Genomic DNA, 18,998 nt, shown 5'->3' with positions numbered 1-18,998 from the left:
TAAAGACTATCTTGGGATAAACAGTCTTAAAAAGTATGGATTGATCAGAATTCCTGTGACCCATGCATTACCATGCATAAATTTGGGGATAAAGAAAATAATAACTCTTGGTCAGTTTAAAGACTCCTGCAGTCCATCATTTGTCTTGGGAACCACGTAACACAGACGTGCATAACATTTTAAAGGGATGTATTTCAAGACTGTCATGCTCTATTTAATCTTCATGTGGGTTTCGAAGAAATGTGGCTACCACGAAGAAGTCTCAGAAATGAGATCCAAAATAAGTATATAGAATTAGTGATTTTATTATCCAGCACATGGGAATATTATGATAAGGCACAAAAATGCATAATGTAGTAGTTTTAATAAATGCAAAGTCATATTTTAATAATAAATTGCAAATATAGATTTGTATATGCAATGGAAGTGCTATCCAATATAGAATAATCTTAATGATTGCAATACACTACATACAGTATCTGAATGGCTCCAGAATGGCACCTGGATCTGTACGTGAAACAGCAGGAACCTCAACGAATCTCACACACATTGTTAGTACAGCTGGTAACCAGATCTTCCCATATGGCCAAAAGCCTCTGAATGATTCAGACCCTCTTCCGACCTCAGACTGGGACGTGTGTTTCTCCTGGCACCCCACGGGTGAATTTGTCATTTCTGTTTTATTTTATTTTTTCTGTGGTGTGGATCATTTTGTTCATGATCACCGCAGCTGTCGGTGTCAAGCCAGTGGTATCCAGAGGGGCAGCTCGGGGACAGATGCCAGTCACAGCCTCCATCAGGCTGCGTTCTGTTATTAAATAACATGCACTCAGCCTCTGGGCATTTACCGTTTCCTTCCCTGTGATTTTAACAGATCAGTCAGTGACGTGACATCTGAAACAAATGATTTTTAAATCATTTTATAACTTTGAAATCATAATTTTGAAGAAAATAGAAACATTCTTTTTTTTTACCTAGAAATCTACTGAACAGTATACTGTATACCTGTAGTGAGCTTCACATGATAGAGTTCTTTATGTGGATGAATACCTCACGTTGAACTATATATTTTTAATTGTCCAGCACAGTAACACAGTGTTGTGACTATTAGTGATGTTGCTTCACAGCTCATAGCTGCTAGGTTTAATTCTGGTGGAGTTGCATGTTCTCCATATTTTTGCATGGGTATTTTGCCAGGTGCTCTGGTTTCCTCCCACTGTCCACAAGCATGGTAACTACAGTAACTAGGTTGATTTGTATGTATAAATGTACCTGGGTGGATTTGTGCACTGTGATAGGCTGATGTCAGACAGTGCCTTGTGCTTTCAGTATTGTGCTCCATGTTTCCGTAACATTTTACCAGGAATTAGCAGCTTACTGGCAATGGAAGGATATTTATAACTGATATTGTTTCATACAATTTTCAGTCTTAAAATATTTTGCAGAATAATTTGCATATTATTGCAAAGGCTCAGATAAATGATGCTCACAGAGGCAAAAACACCGGACAGACAAAAACTCCAGATGATTCTTAAATTGCTACCAGGCACCTCCGTTTATAGGAATAATAAGATGAGAAACAAATATTGTAAATGTTCCATGCGGTCTGCAAAAAAATTCTTACAGTTGCTGTTTAAGCAATAACATAGTCAAGAAACACACACTACAACTTATAACCTTGAATTTAGCTTTATTTTTTAGAACAAAATAACTAACCAGGCACATGGCAGTTTGGATAGTGGGGTTGTTATCTTTGTTATTTTTGCACAGAGCACAGACATTTCCTTGGTCTGGTCTGTACACTGCAACAGTGGAATTTGATAATAGATATTTTTCAGATTTCCCAGCTTTATGGAACACCATGTTGCGGTTGTGAGCATGTGTGTCCAACCAGTCAGATGCAATTTCCATTTAAATGCAAATAGAGACCCCAGGCCTAATGTATCTTAAAGTGATGAGAGCTGCTCTATAATGGTCTCGTCTAGTTTTCTGTTTAATTCAAATTTGCTAGTTTCAGTGGCATCTTGGAGAGCAATATCATGTATTAGTGCGCTTTGCTGGCTCCCATCGTGGACCCTGAGACAGCAATCAGTTTAAACAAACAGTTCCGTCCTTTTGAATGGTAACTGATGGCCACCATCTCTCAACACTGAGCTAGAGATCACAGAATTCAAAATTATGTCATCAATAGCACCACAATAAAAGGGCTAGCACACAGAGGAGTGTACGGATTTATTTTTGCAGCGTACCTCAAATATTATCAAAAACATTTTACCATGAGAGATTAAATGACTCAAGAGCTGTTCCTGAAAGTCCATGTGAATGCCCATTATAAACCACAGCAGTAAGTGCTGAAGAATCACTTGAGAATTCAGAGGTGTGATATCATTAAGAGATCCTTAAGTAAAAATGAGACTGGAAAATTTTAGCATCTGGGCAAATTCACCAGCAGGAAATGGGGACTCTTCTGGAGTTTCCCCAAAAAATTTCAGTTGTAAATTATAAAATGCAGAGCTGTGAGTTTTTTACTTAAATCAATGATGAAAGGAAAAAATCTTAATAAGCAATGTTTTTTTTAAAGAATGCAATATCATGTGCAAAAGTTTCAGAGTAAATTGCTACTGTATGTCTTCATTATGATTTTTTAAGGATTGCATATACTGTATGTTCACTCCAAGATCTTAGCTGGGCCAAAACCTTAATTCTTTCATTTTTAGGTTTTACTTAATTTACACTTAAGCTCATTCCTCAGTTCTTAGCTATCATTAAACTATAAAGCTAATAAATACAGCATTAGATGTGAAATTTACTCAGGGCAGATGTGCTTTGTAAACAGAATTCAAAGGACGATAATTAATGAGCGGAAATTTAAGGGAAGGGGGACAGGTACTTTCAACTAATTGTACTTGAGATGAGTGTGTTTATTCCTTAACCTTCCCATCAAAAATGTGAACAAAAAAGAATCTGTTCCTAAGACAGGTGTCAGATTTCAGCCCGTGATAGGGTGCCATTTAAAAATTCCAAAGCAGAAGATACAAGACTTAATGGGGTTTCTCACCATTATTAGAACTTTTTCCCACAGCTTGCTTTGCGAGAGAAATTGCAATCGGATCAAACGTTCCTGACCCAAAACAACTTTGAGAGCATTACTAAATGATTAATTACTGACCACAAGAATGGAACTGCTTCACACAACACAACGAAAAGACTGACACTCAATGGGGATGTGATGCTAACATTTTGCCTCTCTGTAGTAGGAGTGTTGATATGATTTATCCTATTGGAGCTCTGCAATTAACTTGGAAAAAAAGGTTCTTGTTGCTTCAAATTAGATCCTTGTCACGTCGCTATGAATTCTTTTATCCACTGAAACATAGGTGCTTTCAAATGACTACCATTCCATACTGAATCCTATGGGATTCTAATAAATTGTTTTAATGCATTATGGTCTCGTGAGTGTATCTTATTGTATGAACTGCATAAAAGTAAATATATTTTAAAAAGTGAACACAATTAATGTATATTTTGGCAGGGCTTTAAAACATTTCCATTCTAAAAAGATTATTTAAACCATAACATTTAATTCCCAACATGTTTTAATATCCTTTGATGTGAGCTCTTTGTTAGTTCCTCTCGTTGTTTCTGCACCAGTTTTGTTTTTTCCAATGCACTCCAAACCCCTCTGGAAAAGAGATAATAGAGTTTCTGCGAACACAAACAATGTGTCTTTGTGGCAACCCTAAGAGTGACATCCCCAGTAGACCAGTGTCTCTCCAGCTTTGTTACGGTGTCTGCAGGGAACAGCAAACACAGCCACAAAACGGTTAATTTATCAAAGGACAAAACCTATAATCAAACATGTGTCCTCCATTACTGTAGATGAAAAACAAATGACTGCTAAACCATTAATTAGAGTAGAAAAATATCCCAAATGCATTTCTTCAGACAAAAAACTATCAATATAATACAAACTGAAATAGTTTTTATATTTAATAAAGACTGACTGGATGGACTTAAGTTGAGAATTACTAGTTTGAAATATTCCTCTATTTTCTTTCCACTAATTGCTAAAATACAAGAGATTGCTCAATCCTACAATCGGATTGTAGGACTGGATATTCAATAGGGTTCAAATATCAAATCACACAAGTGTTCTGTCATTTTTCAAAATTAAAAAACACCCTTTTCAGTATCTGAAAAACGAGTACTTTTTTGAGGAAGAAATACAGAAATCAGCAAATGTATTGTTCATGCTGATCAAAAACAGGGTAACGGCAAAAAAGGGCTTAAGAACAAGGATGTTTGCTTGGTTCATTGTGTGCGGTCTGCTGGTTTCTTCAACCAATTTCTACATATTCTGCCCTTCTATATACCTTGGCGTACCTGAACTGATGATTAAAATCTTTCGAACTGCTCCTGAAAACAAATTTAATGAGCTGAATCGTGCAAATGAAGCTGTAACTCCTATGTTGGCGTTTGTGTGAACCGCCAACGGGTTGTGTTAGGATTCTTATTGCTCATGAGGTCGTGGCCCTTTATCCAAATAAATGCTTCCATTTTTTCATTTGTCTGCAGAATTAAGGGTGCTGAAGCCTGTAAGAAATATTAGACGAGATTAGACAAGCTCAGAAAGAAACATGACACGATAAAAGTGATTTCACATTCATTTGGAATTCTGGCAGCTTGCATACAATTTTAAGACTGATTGTGGTTGTTAGAAATTTACAACTACCCTTCTTTAAACTGATGAAAATTATCTCATTTTTTACGCAAGATCATAATATTTATCTTTGTGGGTTTGCCAGTCTTTATTGAAGTGTTAATAGGCTGCAGATGGAAGTAAGTTGTTAAATCCAGCATGATCCTTCTAGTGCATCCTTGTTTCTTTTGTTAAATTAAATGGCTATGGAGTAGTTTTTTGTTGCATAAAATGAAAAGAAAAACAGGCCTCCCCATTCAGAGAAGTTTCTGAAATGTTTAAATAAACGAGCCGCACAGACAATTCCCAATGGCCTTGTTATTTTAAAGATCTTTTATTTAAAAAGTACACAAACAGGATCGGATTGTTTCAGATAAGGCAAAGCTCAAAATAATCACCAATCATGTCTGTGGACTTACATCCCCAGGTCACAGTTTATGGTTATCACTTTGCAAATTATAAAGATACTATTTTTCCGTTTTTATTTAAATTATTTAACGTTTTATTTTTGTTGGAAAACTCGTCTTCACAAAGCTTAGCATTACTCCAACCACAGTTTAGGTTCATGAATGTCCGATGAAATGCTGATGGTTTCAACTAAAGTAAAATTCTCGTCTGCCGCATGGGAAACTCAGTTCATGATTCCCTCCATGAGGGTTCAGCATGCCACACATGAGACGGCCCTGGTCCTGGTCACCTGGCGAGGTGGGTGAAGAGAAGTAAGAGCAAAACAACGGCGAGCTGGGACCTCAGGCCAAAAGCTCCTCCACATTCCCTCGCATTCTCCTGCAAGGAAAGGGACAACAGCTCAGTGTCTGTGCATGGTTTCAGACACGATGGGGAACTGCTGGTTGGACAGCAGCCAACACCAATTAAGAAGGTAAGAGGACTGCTAGGGAAGGCCATTGGACCCATCTTGCACTTTAGGCTGGGACGTGTTCAAAAGAAACGAAAGGGTAAATTGTCTTAGTTGTTGGTGGTTTAAATAGCAAACCAGAGATTTACAGCACATAACGATCCAACAGTATTTGCTTTTAAGTAGACTGAAGCGGACGTGTACTGGTTGATTATAAACTGGGTCCCTTTTCAAGTTCATTCCTTAAGGCAGAGGTACACAAAAGTATCCTAATGACTCTGGTGTGGTTTAACATTCCTATTTGTTGTGAAATTGCTATAAATTACTAGGCTGGACTGAATAGAATATGGTACCTTGCCTTGGGCCCTCTTTGGAAGCTAATGGTAAACACGTTTAAAGTCATAAGGCTAAGGCAAAGAGGTGCTCTCTTGGCTGATAGCAATTAACCACCCGCGTTATGGGACCTCTTCACGCTGTTAGCTGAATGAACCGTTCGCATTTCTGCACCCTATTTAGTACGAGACAAAGTTTAAAACAAGGTGGTGTGCACCACTTTCAACTCCCTATTAAAACCCCCCAGGACGTTTTACCTCGGGGTGGAAAGGGTGGCACGAGTCTGGCCGTCTTCTGTCTTTCTGCAGTTTCAAGCGTTCACACTTCAGAGATTCATTGTGTGCACTGGAGTTAAAGAGCATTTTAGACTAGCCGTGCATTCCTTCCTTCACAGAACTGCACTGGGGCATTGAAAGCGACACCCACAGAAAACGTACTTGTGTGATATTGCCTGTAAAATTACTGAAATAACTTACGTTGACAGAAGTCACTTTATAAGTGCAATTGCGAATTAGAACTGGTCTATTAACTTACAAAAATGTATAGCATAAATTACCACATCACCAAACAACATGACATTTTTTTGTGAAAACGTTTCACTTTTTCTCTAAAAAATGCTTTTCCTTTTTTTCTTTCAATCTGGGAAAAGAGCATGGGGCAGACGCTCGGAGCGCGAGCCATCATTTTTCCCATGTTGGCCCTCCGCAGAGCATAAAAAACAACAAGCATTACGTTTTCCAAAGCACTGTCATGCTAAAATGTATGAAAGTGAAATAAGAGAAAATTATATTTTTCATGCAGCAGCTTTGGAGAACGTAACGCTTGTTGTTTTTTATGCTCTGTGGAGGGCTAACGTGGGAAAAATGATGGCAGCTTTAGCCTCGCTTGAAAGCCCTCCCTTTATTGTTTTCTCCCACTTTAAAAAAATTAACAAACATAACAGGCCTTCCAGCTGATCGTACTGAACCAATAAAACCTTAATCAAAACCTTCCGTTTCCTTAACACCTCTTGGCAGGAAGTACTGTTTGGATAGCCTTATTAATACCCTAGTATTCATTATAAAAAATGTTAACACCTGATAAACACCACAACCTACAGTAACTACAGTAAGTATCAGCTTGTACAGGCAACACAAGACACAATTCGGTGCTGTTTACTGATTTTCGACGGTACTGTCAATAGCCAAACCTATCATAAAATCTGTATTTTCAGTCACAGGTCTATAGGTACCAAATCATTGCTGTATGTGCTACTAGTAGTATCAGTAATTCTAAGATATAATTAACTGTTTGAAAGGTTGTGTACAATAACTAAATAGAAATTACAGCTGAAAAAAGCATATAAATAGCCCTGTAGATACTGTACGTATTGTATTAAAAACAGGGCTTTTATCCTTTTTTTTTTACTGGCAACACGGTCTTCTTTTCACCTGGAAAGTCACATGTTAATCCCTTCACATTAATTATTTAAAATGCTTTACCTCACCACACCAGTTCTAAACACTTCTGTGACTATCGGCTGAAATTGGCTTGCAGGCTTTGTAAACACACAGAAAAGGATATACATAATTTCTATGGGTTCCATGGTAATTGGTGGGGCAGATTTGCAATCGCACTTGTTATCGACCACAACCATAAATAAATTGCTGCTGGGAATCTGCTGAATCACAAATGATCTGTAAAAGAAAAAAAAATTGGTTAAACCATATCCTCCATTTTTGCAGAATTCAGACACATTAAGAAATTGTTTCACAATTTACCTAACCATGATAAGATATTTCACCATACAATACACTCTAAATGGTTCAGTTAATGGTCACATTTACAGTATACAGAAGTATAAAACAGAGTACAGCTGTGCACTTTGTGCCAGGGAAAAAGATTTTTCCTCATTAGGGTAATGCATGTGATAAGTATAAAAAAGTAGTTCATGTTCGTTTCCCACATGTAGCCTAAAATGAGAAGAGTATATTAAGAAAATACAATTTAGAATTATTTAAATAAATATAATTCTGGAAAAATAACCTTCAAATTTACAAATGTCTGTTAATAAAGTCATCTATTGCAATGCTTTAGCTAGAATTTTATTTATACAAAATTAGGGCATATGTGATATGCAGTTTTGGCTCTAAGTGGTATTGGTAATATGAATTCAGCATTAGGCAACATAGTTTCCCATGTCTGATTACTTATTCTGATTTGTTCTGGTTATAGTAACTACTTAAGTTTTAACGAATGACATATACTAAAAAGAACAGCAAAATTCAATTATCATCTTTTATCAAAACATGAACCGTTCGATAAAAAGCAGGCATAAGAAAAAATATTAAACTACCTAATATCCACAAGGCATTTGGATTTCTTAAATGGCACTTCTTTCTTTCCGAGATAGTTGTTTATTCTTTTTGCGTTTTGGAACCTGTTTGGTGTCTTACAGAGGCTAGAACTGAAAACACAGCATATCCCTGCAGTGGTCTTTTCATTTTTTTTTCCAGTTGGTGGGTTACAGCATATGAGATTTATGGACTCAACAGTAAGCTTTTATCATGCGGCAGAAGTCCTTGTGAAATCCTAACCTTCCTTTTAAAAAAAACAACCTGGAAATTTAGGGACTAAAATGCAGTCCAACTGCATGAAGCAGAACACATTTTAAGAAGATTGCTTTGGTAAAAAAAAAAAACTCTGAAAAACAAATCCCAACAATATTTTCCCAAAAGAGCTGGTGACTTTGCAGATTCTTGGCAAAAGATTTAAGAGTCCAGTGCAAGTGCGTGTAAGTTCAAGAAAGCAAAAACACAGCCACGGTTCTACAGAAGAGGCCAAGAAAAAAAGGAACAAAAAGCAGAAAATTTCAAGAAAACGCATGCTTGTTCTTTCTGGCAAGACTTTGTAGCTGTAGAAGGGTCCCAGACATCACTGTAAACTGACACTGACCTACCATGTTAAAAGTCCTTTTCGAACTACCGTGGGTAATTCTGCAAAGACACTCAATGAATACATATTTACCCAAGAATTAATGAATTTTAAAAGAAAATTCATCCTGAAAGCATGCGCAGTTGAGTTTTGCTGGTGTTCTTTTTTTTTTGTTTTTCTCTAGATGTCAAACACTGTTACAGCTCCAGCAAAAGCTACTTTTATAAAGGAGCGAGGCAGTAAATACAGATGATACCAATCTGTGTTTGAAATGAATTTTGAGAAAGCCTCAAAAAAAAAAAACACATCAGAGTACGTTGTAGTTCCCCCAGTCTGCTGAGTGAGGTACAATGTACTGCTTAAGGAGCCGAACCAGCTGCAGCAGAGACGCGCCCAAACCCTTCTGAACTCCTACTGCACTTGCAGCACTTACTTTACCTCAAAATGGATGCTGTAACTGTGGACTCACAAAGCATGCAACTTGATGTGCCTAGACAACTGTGGCAAATGCAAGGGAAGAGTACTGAAGAAATGGGCTTAACTGTAAAATTATTTGTAAAAAGACTTTGGACTATCTGTTCCACATGGCACAAACCCTCTTCCTTGAACATGCACAACATAAACGTCTTTATAATAGAGTATACCGCAGATTTTGTAATTAGATTGTGATGCTGTGCGGATCCGATCCCCTGTCCAGGAGATGTAACATCACAAATAGAATATAACATTCTTCCTGTTGTACGTGTTTATTTTTGCACTGTGAACCTGAGTGGCCATGATCCTACAGAAGGTTTTTCGTGTACAGTAAACAGATACAGAGGTCCCGCCCCTGGCAAAAAGGCTCAGTTCCTTCACTGCACGCTGTTGCCACGTCAGCTATAAGAAGGATGAATTGTGAATTTTGTTTCAGGGATTTTGTAATAAAATTGAAACAGAGAAGTAGTGTTAGGCTTGAAAGTGGCGATGGGCCTGCTGGAAATCCGAATACCTTAGTGCGTAACTAACTCAAAAATCAAAGTCAACCGTCTCGGAAAACATGGGGAAAAGGCAGAAATCACAGACAGCATTGTGTCTTTCTGCTCGTGTTCGGAATTAAGTGATGACTGATGGAGAAAGACAGTGGTTTAGAGGACTTCAATGGTTAATGTGTGTCATTTAGTTAGCACACATAAAAACAACCACAAAATCTGCAAGTAAGCTCCACAGCCGAAGAAGCTAAGTGAGATGGGTCTTCTTTAGCCACCCTCAAGTCTAGATGAATATAATAAATATTCCTAATGGTGTAATCACCTATTTAGATTCAATTCATTATGCTATTCGTCTTGTGCACAAATACTGATGTATTACAGAGTTCGTCTCTTTGAATATCTTCCTTCAGGAAACCTCTTAATTAATGGGCCTTGTCTCAGTTTTTCATGAGCACATATCAAGACGGATAAATGATGTGTGGGCTATTGTGGTTTATTAAATTATCAGCTGTTACAGATAGAAGCGTGCACTTTTCCAGATTAATGGCGATCACTAGCAGACTCTTAACAGCAATTTGCCAGTTTGTATTGAATACATCTGCTTCACACAAATACTTTGACAATAATCTGTCAAGAACAATACTGTTTCATTTTAGAGGAAAACCAACGGTAAGACCAATTACTGTAAATGTATACATTTTTTGAAGGGGAGTATAGTGCACAAGTTTGTGATACTGAGATCCCAGCTTAGACATTCCTGTCTCACTGTAAATGTATCTTTCCTGTACTTTACGACTTCATAATTTGGAAAATGGAGCACTCAGGCCATACTTACATGTTCTCAACCCAAGTTTTACCATGATCTTTATGAAACTATACATAGTGCCTATAAATACTCTAGGTCATAAAACACTTACAGTATATTGATGATTTGTGGGTTTATCCACATTCTCCTCCACGTTATACTTTCAAGTATATCTGACAGATATTTGGACAAGAAAAACAAAGTAGTGTTTTAATGTTACATCTCCGGACTTTTAAAATATCCCATCACTTTTGCGGAGAAAAATAAATGTGGGGGTTTAATGCAATGGCTGTTTAAGACAAACAATATTCACTTCTCCCATCGTCAGGAGCTTATAGTTTTAGACCAGACTAAATAGCATTTTACCAAGGATGTTATGAATACCAATGTAAAAGAAGAGGAACAGAGCCAAAATCTGTTATTGTCAAAAAACGTTTTACAAAATTATGTCAACTAATTCCCTACTTTATGAGGTGCTAACACTATGCATTACACACAAACATGATGAAGTGATGAAATGGGCAAAGCTGTGCTGTATGCCTTTCATCAACAAGGAAAGAAAAATCAAATCTACTTTTTTAAAGAAAAATGAAATAAATGAGAAAAAGTTATTTCGCTAAAAAAAATATCAATTTCACAATTATTTTGACAGATACACTGCATATTGAATGTACCTCATACAGTGTGTCACTAGAAATCAGTTCCTGATATATTCTGCTATAAATAGGATGATTAACTGTAAATGTGGCTGTCTATAATGTTTTTGTTTATACTGTATGTATAATGACATGGTAATAAGAGAGAATCAATTCAGAATTTTAATTAATTTATCTGCTGTTTATAAAACTAATTGGTTGCTACACTTCTGTAGAAGCAAAAGTGAACACCGAAGCAAGAACATTCTGTAGCTACACAGCTACAAGTATAATCACTTAGAAAGCATAAAAGGCCCATTGAATAAACTTCAAACCTTCCATACAAACAAAACAGTTTAAAATAAAGTTAAAATAATTAGAACAGAAAGCACAGCTTTCTTTCTGAAAATGAAAAAAAAATTTAGTATGAAAATTTTAGAAACAAAAAGCAAGATGCTTATTACAGATAGCCAATATTATTATAGAAGTTATTTCCAATAATCAGTAATACATTTTGTTTTTATTTAGTTTACTGTACTTTATATATTAATACATGTAAAACAAAGTAATACTAAAACAAGTTATTTTTTATCTTAAGGATGTGCTTATAGAATCTTAGTATGTTTCATTAATAAGAAAGAACATTTTCACATTCCAATCAATTTTCTTAATCCAAACAAGGTTTACTTAATCTCAACCTCTGTTTAATATATTAAATGAGATTAGTTAGATTTTAGGAAGATTCATTAGCTTGGTTCTTAAGGTTGTTAGACCACATGCGATCTATTTAAAGTTACAGTCTGTACAAAGGAATGCCATTTGTTGTAAATTTGTTAATGTGTTTAGGATTTGTGCAATCTTCATTCCAATAACATAATTTGTCCCAAACTATCTGTTGTATAGTTGCCAGGAAGTCCTTTAAACATCTTAAATATTAATGCAGTAAAACGTTTTGATATTCCTATATCTATAAATCCTCCACCTTTGACCTAACATGACTACACTGAGGTTACATGTATTTAAGTTTAGATACAGACTCAACAGCTGGTAGCAATGAAAGCATGCTTGAACAATCTGCAGAACTGCCTACAAGTGACTAAAAAACCCCTCAGTTTCTTAATGTATACCACACTAATTTTCTCATTTTTTTAAAGCTGTTTTCCTAAGCAACTGTATACTCAGAAGGACCAAAATAGCTACAATTATTTTTAAATATTTTAACTCACTGCTAAATGTCTATAATAAATCAGTTGTTTAAGGACTGAAGCATTAGAAACATAAAAGTAATGTATTAATGGATTAGACCAAAATAAAACAGCTTTTGTAGTGAAGTATAAAACAGGCAATAGATTTTATTCTGCAATATACAGTAGGACAATTTTCAATTACTAATCATTTGTCAAATATAATACTATCCCCACCATAATTATAGCACTGCAATCCATTGAGGCTGGCAAATAATAAATGAGCATCCAAAACTACTACATTTGAAAATGATGATAATTAAGAAGAACAATCCTGTTTTTTTTCAGTTTTCTTTTTGCAACCTTTAAATTAAAACTAAATCACATTAACAGTGCATTAGTAGGGCTTGGTAAAGCTTCCCAAACTAATTTTCTATTTATAAAATTCTATAAAAATGTGTAATACACTGGGTATGTTTATGTTATTTTGTACCATTACACACATTTATAGCAAGGATTTGGTTTAATAAAAATGACAGAAATAATATTCACGTGTATGAAGAGTACTATAAATTGTGTATCTTCAAAACTCTGAGATTAATTGGTATAGCCAAGCAATGAGTAATCCATCTAAACTTTCACTTCCTGTTCTTCCCAAGATATCAACCCAGTAATCAGCATGTCAGGTCGCCTATAATTAATCCCTTTTTTATAATATGATATTAAGAGTTGTCCACATGCTCCAAATTAGTGGAACTTAACTAAAGCCTGTGTCTCGCTGGGCCATCAATGCTCCAGTTAAATGAGTATCCTGTCATTGTATTGCAGTAGACTGACACACAACAGGGGGCTGACCTAAGAGATGGTCTAAGAGTTTAAACAAACCAGAGACAGTGGGACAAATACTAATCACGACAACTTACGAAAATCAATTGATTGTAAATAAATGCAACAATATAAGTTTTGTTATTACTGTTTTTATTAAATTGATAATTATTAGTCTAAGTGTAATTTTATTTGTAGATTTGTATCATATAACAAAAGGCATAGCATTTCAATGTCTCCTATGTTTTTAAAAAATAACCTCACAATATAGACAACACAAGATGAGCCTTCTTAATTAAATTAAAATCCGTATCATAAAAGCAGGATCATTATTGCACATTACTTTTAGAACTGGACATTTTTATCTATGAAATGTTTTTTCTGGAACAAAAATCAAGCTGTACTTGTTACAACTAATTCCAGTCTTTCTACTGGCAAATGGTTACCATTGAAACCTCTCTCCCAAAGTGAATAGAGGACTTCAAAAAACAGAAAGAATACGATGAGTCAACAATATGAAGTACTACATACGTAAACTGTCTAAAGAGTAATGATACCTTCTTATTATCTCATCCTTATTCCTTTTTAACCAAGAAAGCCAAAATACTGATTAACAGAACATGTCAGTAAGCAGCTATAATGCAGCAATTTTAGATTAGAATAGAATCAACCTCTCATCAAATAATCACTACTTAAAACCAACCTGATCTTAACCACAGGTCTGATGGATTCATCCAAGCTCCTTAATCAAAAGGATCCTTGTTTATTTAGTTTTTTTCTTTAGGCTTTTTGTGGTATAATTAGCATGATAGCCTTTTATTAACCTTGCTGTTGCATGCTAAGGTATTCAACTTTATTTAATTTATACAAGTAGGATGTAATCAGTGGAGTCTATGGTTAAATGGTGAGGTAACACTTGCTGTTTTCCTGGAAAACCTGAAGGACCCTCCTATCTATATGAGCACCTCATCCTTAAACTACTTGTTTGGGTCGGCTTCTATCACCCCTTTCTGGTGTCTTCCAAATCACACTGATTACACTTATCTAAGGGCATAATAGTATAAGATTAAGGCTGTTCTGAATGATGCCTTTTAGAAATTCCTCAGTACTTAGACACCAGGAAAGTCCACCCTTGCCTTTCTTTGGGGATTGAGTGTTGTCTGATTATTGAAAGCAGGGCCCATTGTATTTTTTGTTTTTCTGTTTTAAAACCATTTTTTTTATTTCTACTTCTATTTCATAAATATTCTGACCCCAAAAAAAGTAGATCGATGAAAAGAATACAGTTCCTGGGTACGTTACTAACTAGTGAAATCAGTGCATACAAGGTAGGCATGGATTTCACGCAGGGATTAAATATTTAAATTTCAATCATTAATCACAGCGTTTATAAGACACCACATTTAATGGGGGATTAATTTCACAGCTGTAATTCGTGGAATACGTCCAAAACCCAGCTGTGCTTGTCCAACTTTGTGCATGTTTGCAGGAACCTGTGCGCCTTTTAAAATTACATTGATGTCTCATTGTTCCTCGGTGCAGTAGAAAGCTGCTTGTCAAAACATTTGAGATCAATCAATCAGCTTCACTTTATCCAGCCTGGATTTTCTAAAAGAATAATGGATAATAGAGCAGCAACTCTCTACTAAGGGAGAGACAACTTCCTTGCACTTGAACCATCAGAGAATTCTCTTGCCAAACAGCTGTGTCTCTAGGCTCCCTGTGTTTGGGGACTGAATGATTGATTTGGGATAATATTGCTGCAAGGGAAACACTTGGGCTTTAGCAAGATTAAGAACTGCAAGAGATTTCACAGACAAAGACGCACTGTGAATGCATTAACTACATACAGTACTATTAGGTGCTTTACTTTGCTAGCCAAAGTCCTTTAAAAAGCTACCAGAGAGGTAAAACATTTCTAAAATATACTTTACCCTGAGCATAAGTCAAAATTGAATTTGCTTTTCATCAGTTTAAAAATGCATGGAAAATACAAGTTGATTTCCAGACTGTAATAGTTTGCTTATGGAAACGAGATGAACAATAAGATCTCTATATTTTTTTTTCAAGCGTAATAGTTAATGTTATGTAAAGATTTTAAAAATAGTCCTGTGTACTGCACACCTGGCTTTTAAGAGGTCTAAGAATCAGTTTGTCTCAGTAATTCAATAATTCATGTCAGAAAACAAAAAAAAATCATAAAAATGTATTAAAATACCTGCAGTGAATACTCCATTAAACTAACAGAGTCTGAAACGGTTTGTGAGCAAACTGAGAAAAAAAAAAAGCTGTGATAATAACCGGCGATGTTGCAGTCTCTTACGATTTATGCACAGACGTGCGCTCAGGTCTACCATTAAACTGAAATAATTAGGTTTACAGTTTCATTTGTTGAATGGAATACTTTAGTTGTTTTTTTTTTTAAAGATTTGGGGCCTTCCTTCAGAGCAGAGGGTGGTCCACTCCGGGGTAGTATAGAGGCCCTTACAGGGAACTCTACAGGGCAGCCAGAACTCAAGGAGTTTCTTCCTCTCCTCCTTCAACTGCAGGCAAGGGCTAAGGGGTCAGTAGCTGGAGGAAATGTGTCTAAGGCCATTCTTAACCCAAAAACGACAAGCACAACACTGTATAGAAAGTATGCATAGAACACGCATTGCGTACTGTATGCCTATGACGTGAACACGATCAGGTACTGTGAACATAGTTCCTATTATCTATCACTATTGCACTTTACACAGCCTAGAAGAAGGACAACATAAATTTAAGGGAAAATAATACACCACTTTGTGTAGCGTGTTTTGAGGATAATACTGTATTGATTTCTACTGTACACTTACTGTACTGACGAGATCTTAAGAGATCTGCAGTGGTTGAAACGAGCTGTAAAAAAAAACAGTATGCGTGGGCAAGACAGAAATATTTCTTACTTGATGCATCCCTCGCAATCAATGTTGCCCGTGGTCTCCTTGATGGTGCGTTCAGAGACGAAAGCAGGGTATTCAGTGTCACAGGGTACCAGCATGGGTTTCCCTCTTTGTGCTGGAAGGAGACAACGCACCGGCATAAACATGAGAGTTTTGCATTAGTCTGCAGAGTCTCTTACATTTGGAAAAATCTGACCAAAGTCATCACATTCCCCCCATTTCAAACCAATCTACGATTGTAAATGTGGTAGAACAGTTGTGAGCACCATCGGTTAATTCAATGCAATGAACAGCAGCACTGTACTCGTATAACTCCTCTATATGACTGGCAGCTTTTTAAAAAAAAAATAAAGACCTAATTTCTTTTAATTCTGGGGATCTCAAAACAAGCGCAGAAATTCTGCGGCCACTTGGAAAACTTTACACGAAAACTAAAAGAAGTAACAGATCAAAGAGAAACTGTTCTGTTAAATGATTACTTTTGAGTTGCTGCCACCTTGTGCTCATTCTTAGGTACTGCAAGTATTCCAAAACCCTTTAGGAAGTTTGAGACGTTTCCTTGTATGTAAACATATTTAAATACATTAGTGTGCATTTACTAATTATTCTTGTTTTCTTCTTTCAATGATGATCTTCAAGAGTTGATAAGCCACTGTTGTGTGACTCAAAGATCCCCATCCAAACCATTATTACTCTTTGCACTAACTGTACATACTGTAAAGCTTTTTGAATGGAAGGATCCTAAAGTATTTTGCTTCTAGGGGAAGAACCACTTCACCCACCAGTGAAGTGCAGCAGACACATGGTGACTCATGGCAGCTCTTGTGCACCAACAACCCCACTACACAGCGGATCAAGAGGATAAGTGGGAAATATCTCTATTGCACAATCAATAGGATTAAGAAGGACCTTTGAGTGTTTCTCATTTCACCTCAGACGGCCACGATCACACTGATCTCCCTGTCTCTGTTCTCAAAGAAGGGTTTCTCAACTCCCGTAGCAGAAAGACAACAGAAACGAAACTCATCCTGAAACTGGGTTCACACCTTCTCTCCATGACCGACTTATTTTCGTGTGATCTTCTCTATTCTCATGCAGGTTTTGACTTCACACCTTTCTTCACCCTTCTCTATTTTGCACTTCCTGAGTGGCCTCTCTGCCCCTCCTGCCTCCTCCCCTCTCCCAGCTTTTGGTGTTCTGTGCTATTTAATCTTTGCTGTCTGCCCTGTCTTTCTCATACCTGAAGAAGGCTTCACAGCAAAAATATTGTGTTTTCCCATCTTCTCTTTTCAGCATGGAATAAACGTTATACTTTTTGCTTTTGCAGTCCACACATGGTGACACAGCTAACTGCCTGACATTTAAGTGGCCAGATTGGACAAGCCCAGAATGTCATTCATCAAGGACAACAACCTGGGTTAACACCCCTACTGTTCCAACAATGCTATGGGATCTTTTAATGAGCAATTAGTCCTGAACTCAGTTATTGTCTTGTTTGAAAGATAGCACCTCACACAGCATGGTGTCTCTGGCTACCAAGCTGAGGAATCCCTTTGGAAATTCAGGTTAGCGATTGGCACTCCCTCTGGTCTACAGTGGTTCGCCATCAACACTTAGAGCTGCACGATGGTTTTCCTTAGAGGTCTCCCAACCCAGTACTGACCAGACCAGCCTTGCTGAGTTTCTAAGATCTTGAAGTCAAAACAGTTTCATGACAGAAAACATCCAAAAGGCAAAGCAGAATGTTCTCTGAAGAAACTCTTGCTGGGTTGAATTGCAATGGCCGTACGGTGATGTACAGTACTATACATTTCTATGAGTTGCTAATATATATTCTACACTCGCTTTTAGATTATTTTGTTCCTTTGAAACTTTTTTTTAAAACAGGACATTTAAAAGCTTTTCCCTTTATATACTTTTATATCATGACTGCGGACCTCACGTTTCTCATGATCTGGTGTGCACATTTTGCATTACTGTTACTGTACTAATACTAGTATTAATAATAGAAATCACTGGGATTTTGACGGGATTTAAAAAAAATATAAAACACGATTTGGGGTGAGATCTTTTTTTTTTGTTCTTGTTTTTTTAAAAGTTGTCTTTATAAGGTTACTAAGCACAATGGACCACAGAACATTAGAACAGCTAATGTGCTAATTAAGTATAGGGTTTTTAGAATTAAAACTAGCAGTATTCTTTCTAAATATTTTTTAAAAGTCCCTAGCATGTAGTTTCCTAACCTTGAAATCTTTGCAAAACACACTCAGTTATGGAGTGCTACTGTATGTGTTCAGTAAAAGCTAGAGCAAAGTATTGATACGGTATCAACATTCAGGTTAAAATTCAGGCAAACTCCCCCTGCCAATTTATAACAGAAAAAATATGTATTCCTGTAATCACAACATTTCTAATGAATGCATTTTAATCAGCTAAAGAACACGCTCAAACCTTCCAGAATTACTATATTGACTCACAAAAGTTAAAAGTATTTTCCTGCTCACAACCTATTCAAAGATTTCTATTTGAGCACTGACTGATGTATTCAGTATGACACATGGCAGTTCAACCAGCTGTGATGGGCAATCATCTGCATTAACTTATGTGGATTTCAGATTTGTTTCACAACTGGAGTATTGTCACAGTATTGTGTTTCTATTGTTTTACAACAGGGCAAAACGGAACTCCAGTCAGCACTGTGTGAAACTTTATCCCCATGCTACAATCAACTCTACAGCTGTCTTTTCTTGGAAAATAATTAATGTGTCCCAAAGGACCGTCAATCACACTTTATTTTTATTTAATTTTTTTGGTCCATAGGCCCTAGTACTATTTTCTTTTCATTTTTTTCAGATA

The 18,998-nt window shown here is 36.4% G+C and overlaps 1 protein-coding gene across 2 annotated transcripts in view; it reads right to left on the bottom strand.

Annotated features, from left to right (window-relative positions):
- Positions 1-5,017: 5,017 nt before the first annotated feature.
- Positions 5,018-18,998, bottom strand: part of cacna2d3a (calcium channel, voltage-dependent, alpha 2/delta subunit 3a) — a 180,020-nt gene continuing 166,039 nt past the window's right edge. For both annotated transcript variants that reach the window (XM_006631128.3, XM_015348334.2), the window contains 4 exons: positions 16,146-16,257; positions 7,452-7,564; positions 6,146-6,228; positions 5,018-5,485 (listed from right to left, as the gene is read on the bottom strand). In XM_006631128.3, coding sequence (XP_006631191.1) covers positions 5,393-5,485; positions 6,146-6,228; positions 7,452-7,564; positions 16,146-16,257 — 401 coding nt within the window. In that variant the 3' untranslated portion in view covers positions 5,018-5,392. The remainder of the gene's footprint in view (positions 5,486-6,145; positions 6,229-7,451; positions 7,565-16,145; positions 16,258-18,998) is intronic.

The sequence above is a fragment of the Lepisosteus oculatus genome, chromosome 4, assembly GCF_040954835.1.
Source record: "Lepisosteus oculatus isolate fLepOcu1 chromosome 4, fLepOcu1.hap2, whole genome shotgun sequence".
Classification (NCBI taxonomy): Eukaryota; Metazoa; Chordata; class Actinopteri; order Semionotiformes; family Lepisosteidae; genus Lepisosteus; species Lepisosteus oculatus.
The sequence above is the reverse complement of the archived record's forward strand: the minus strand, read 5'-3'. Positions and strand labels throughout refer to the sequence as shown.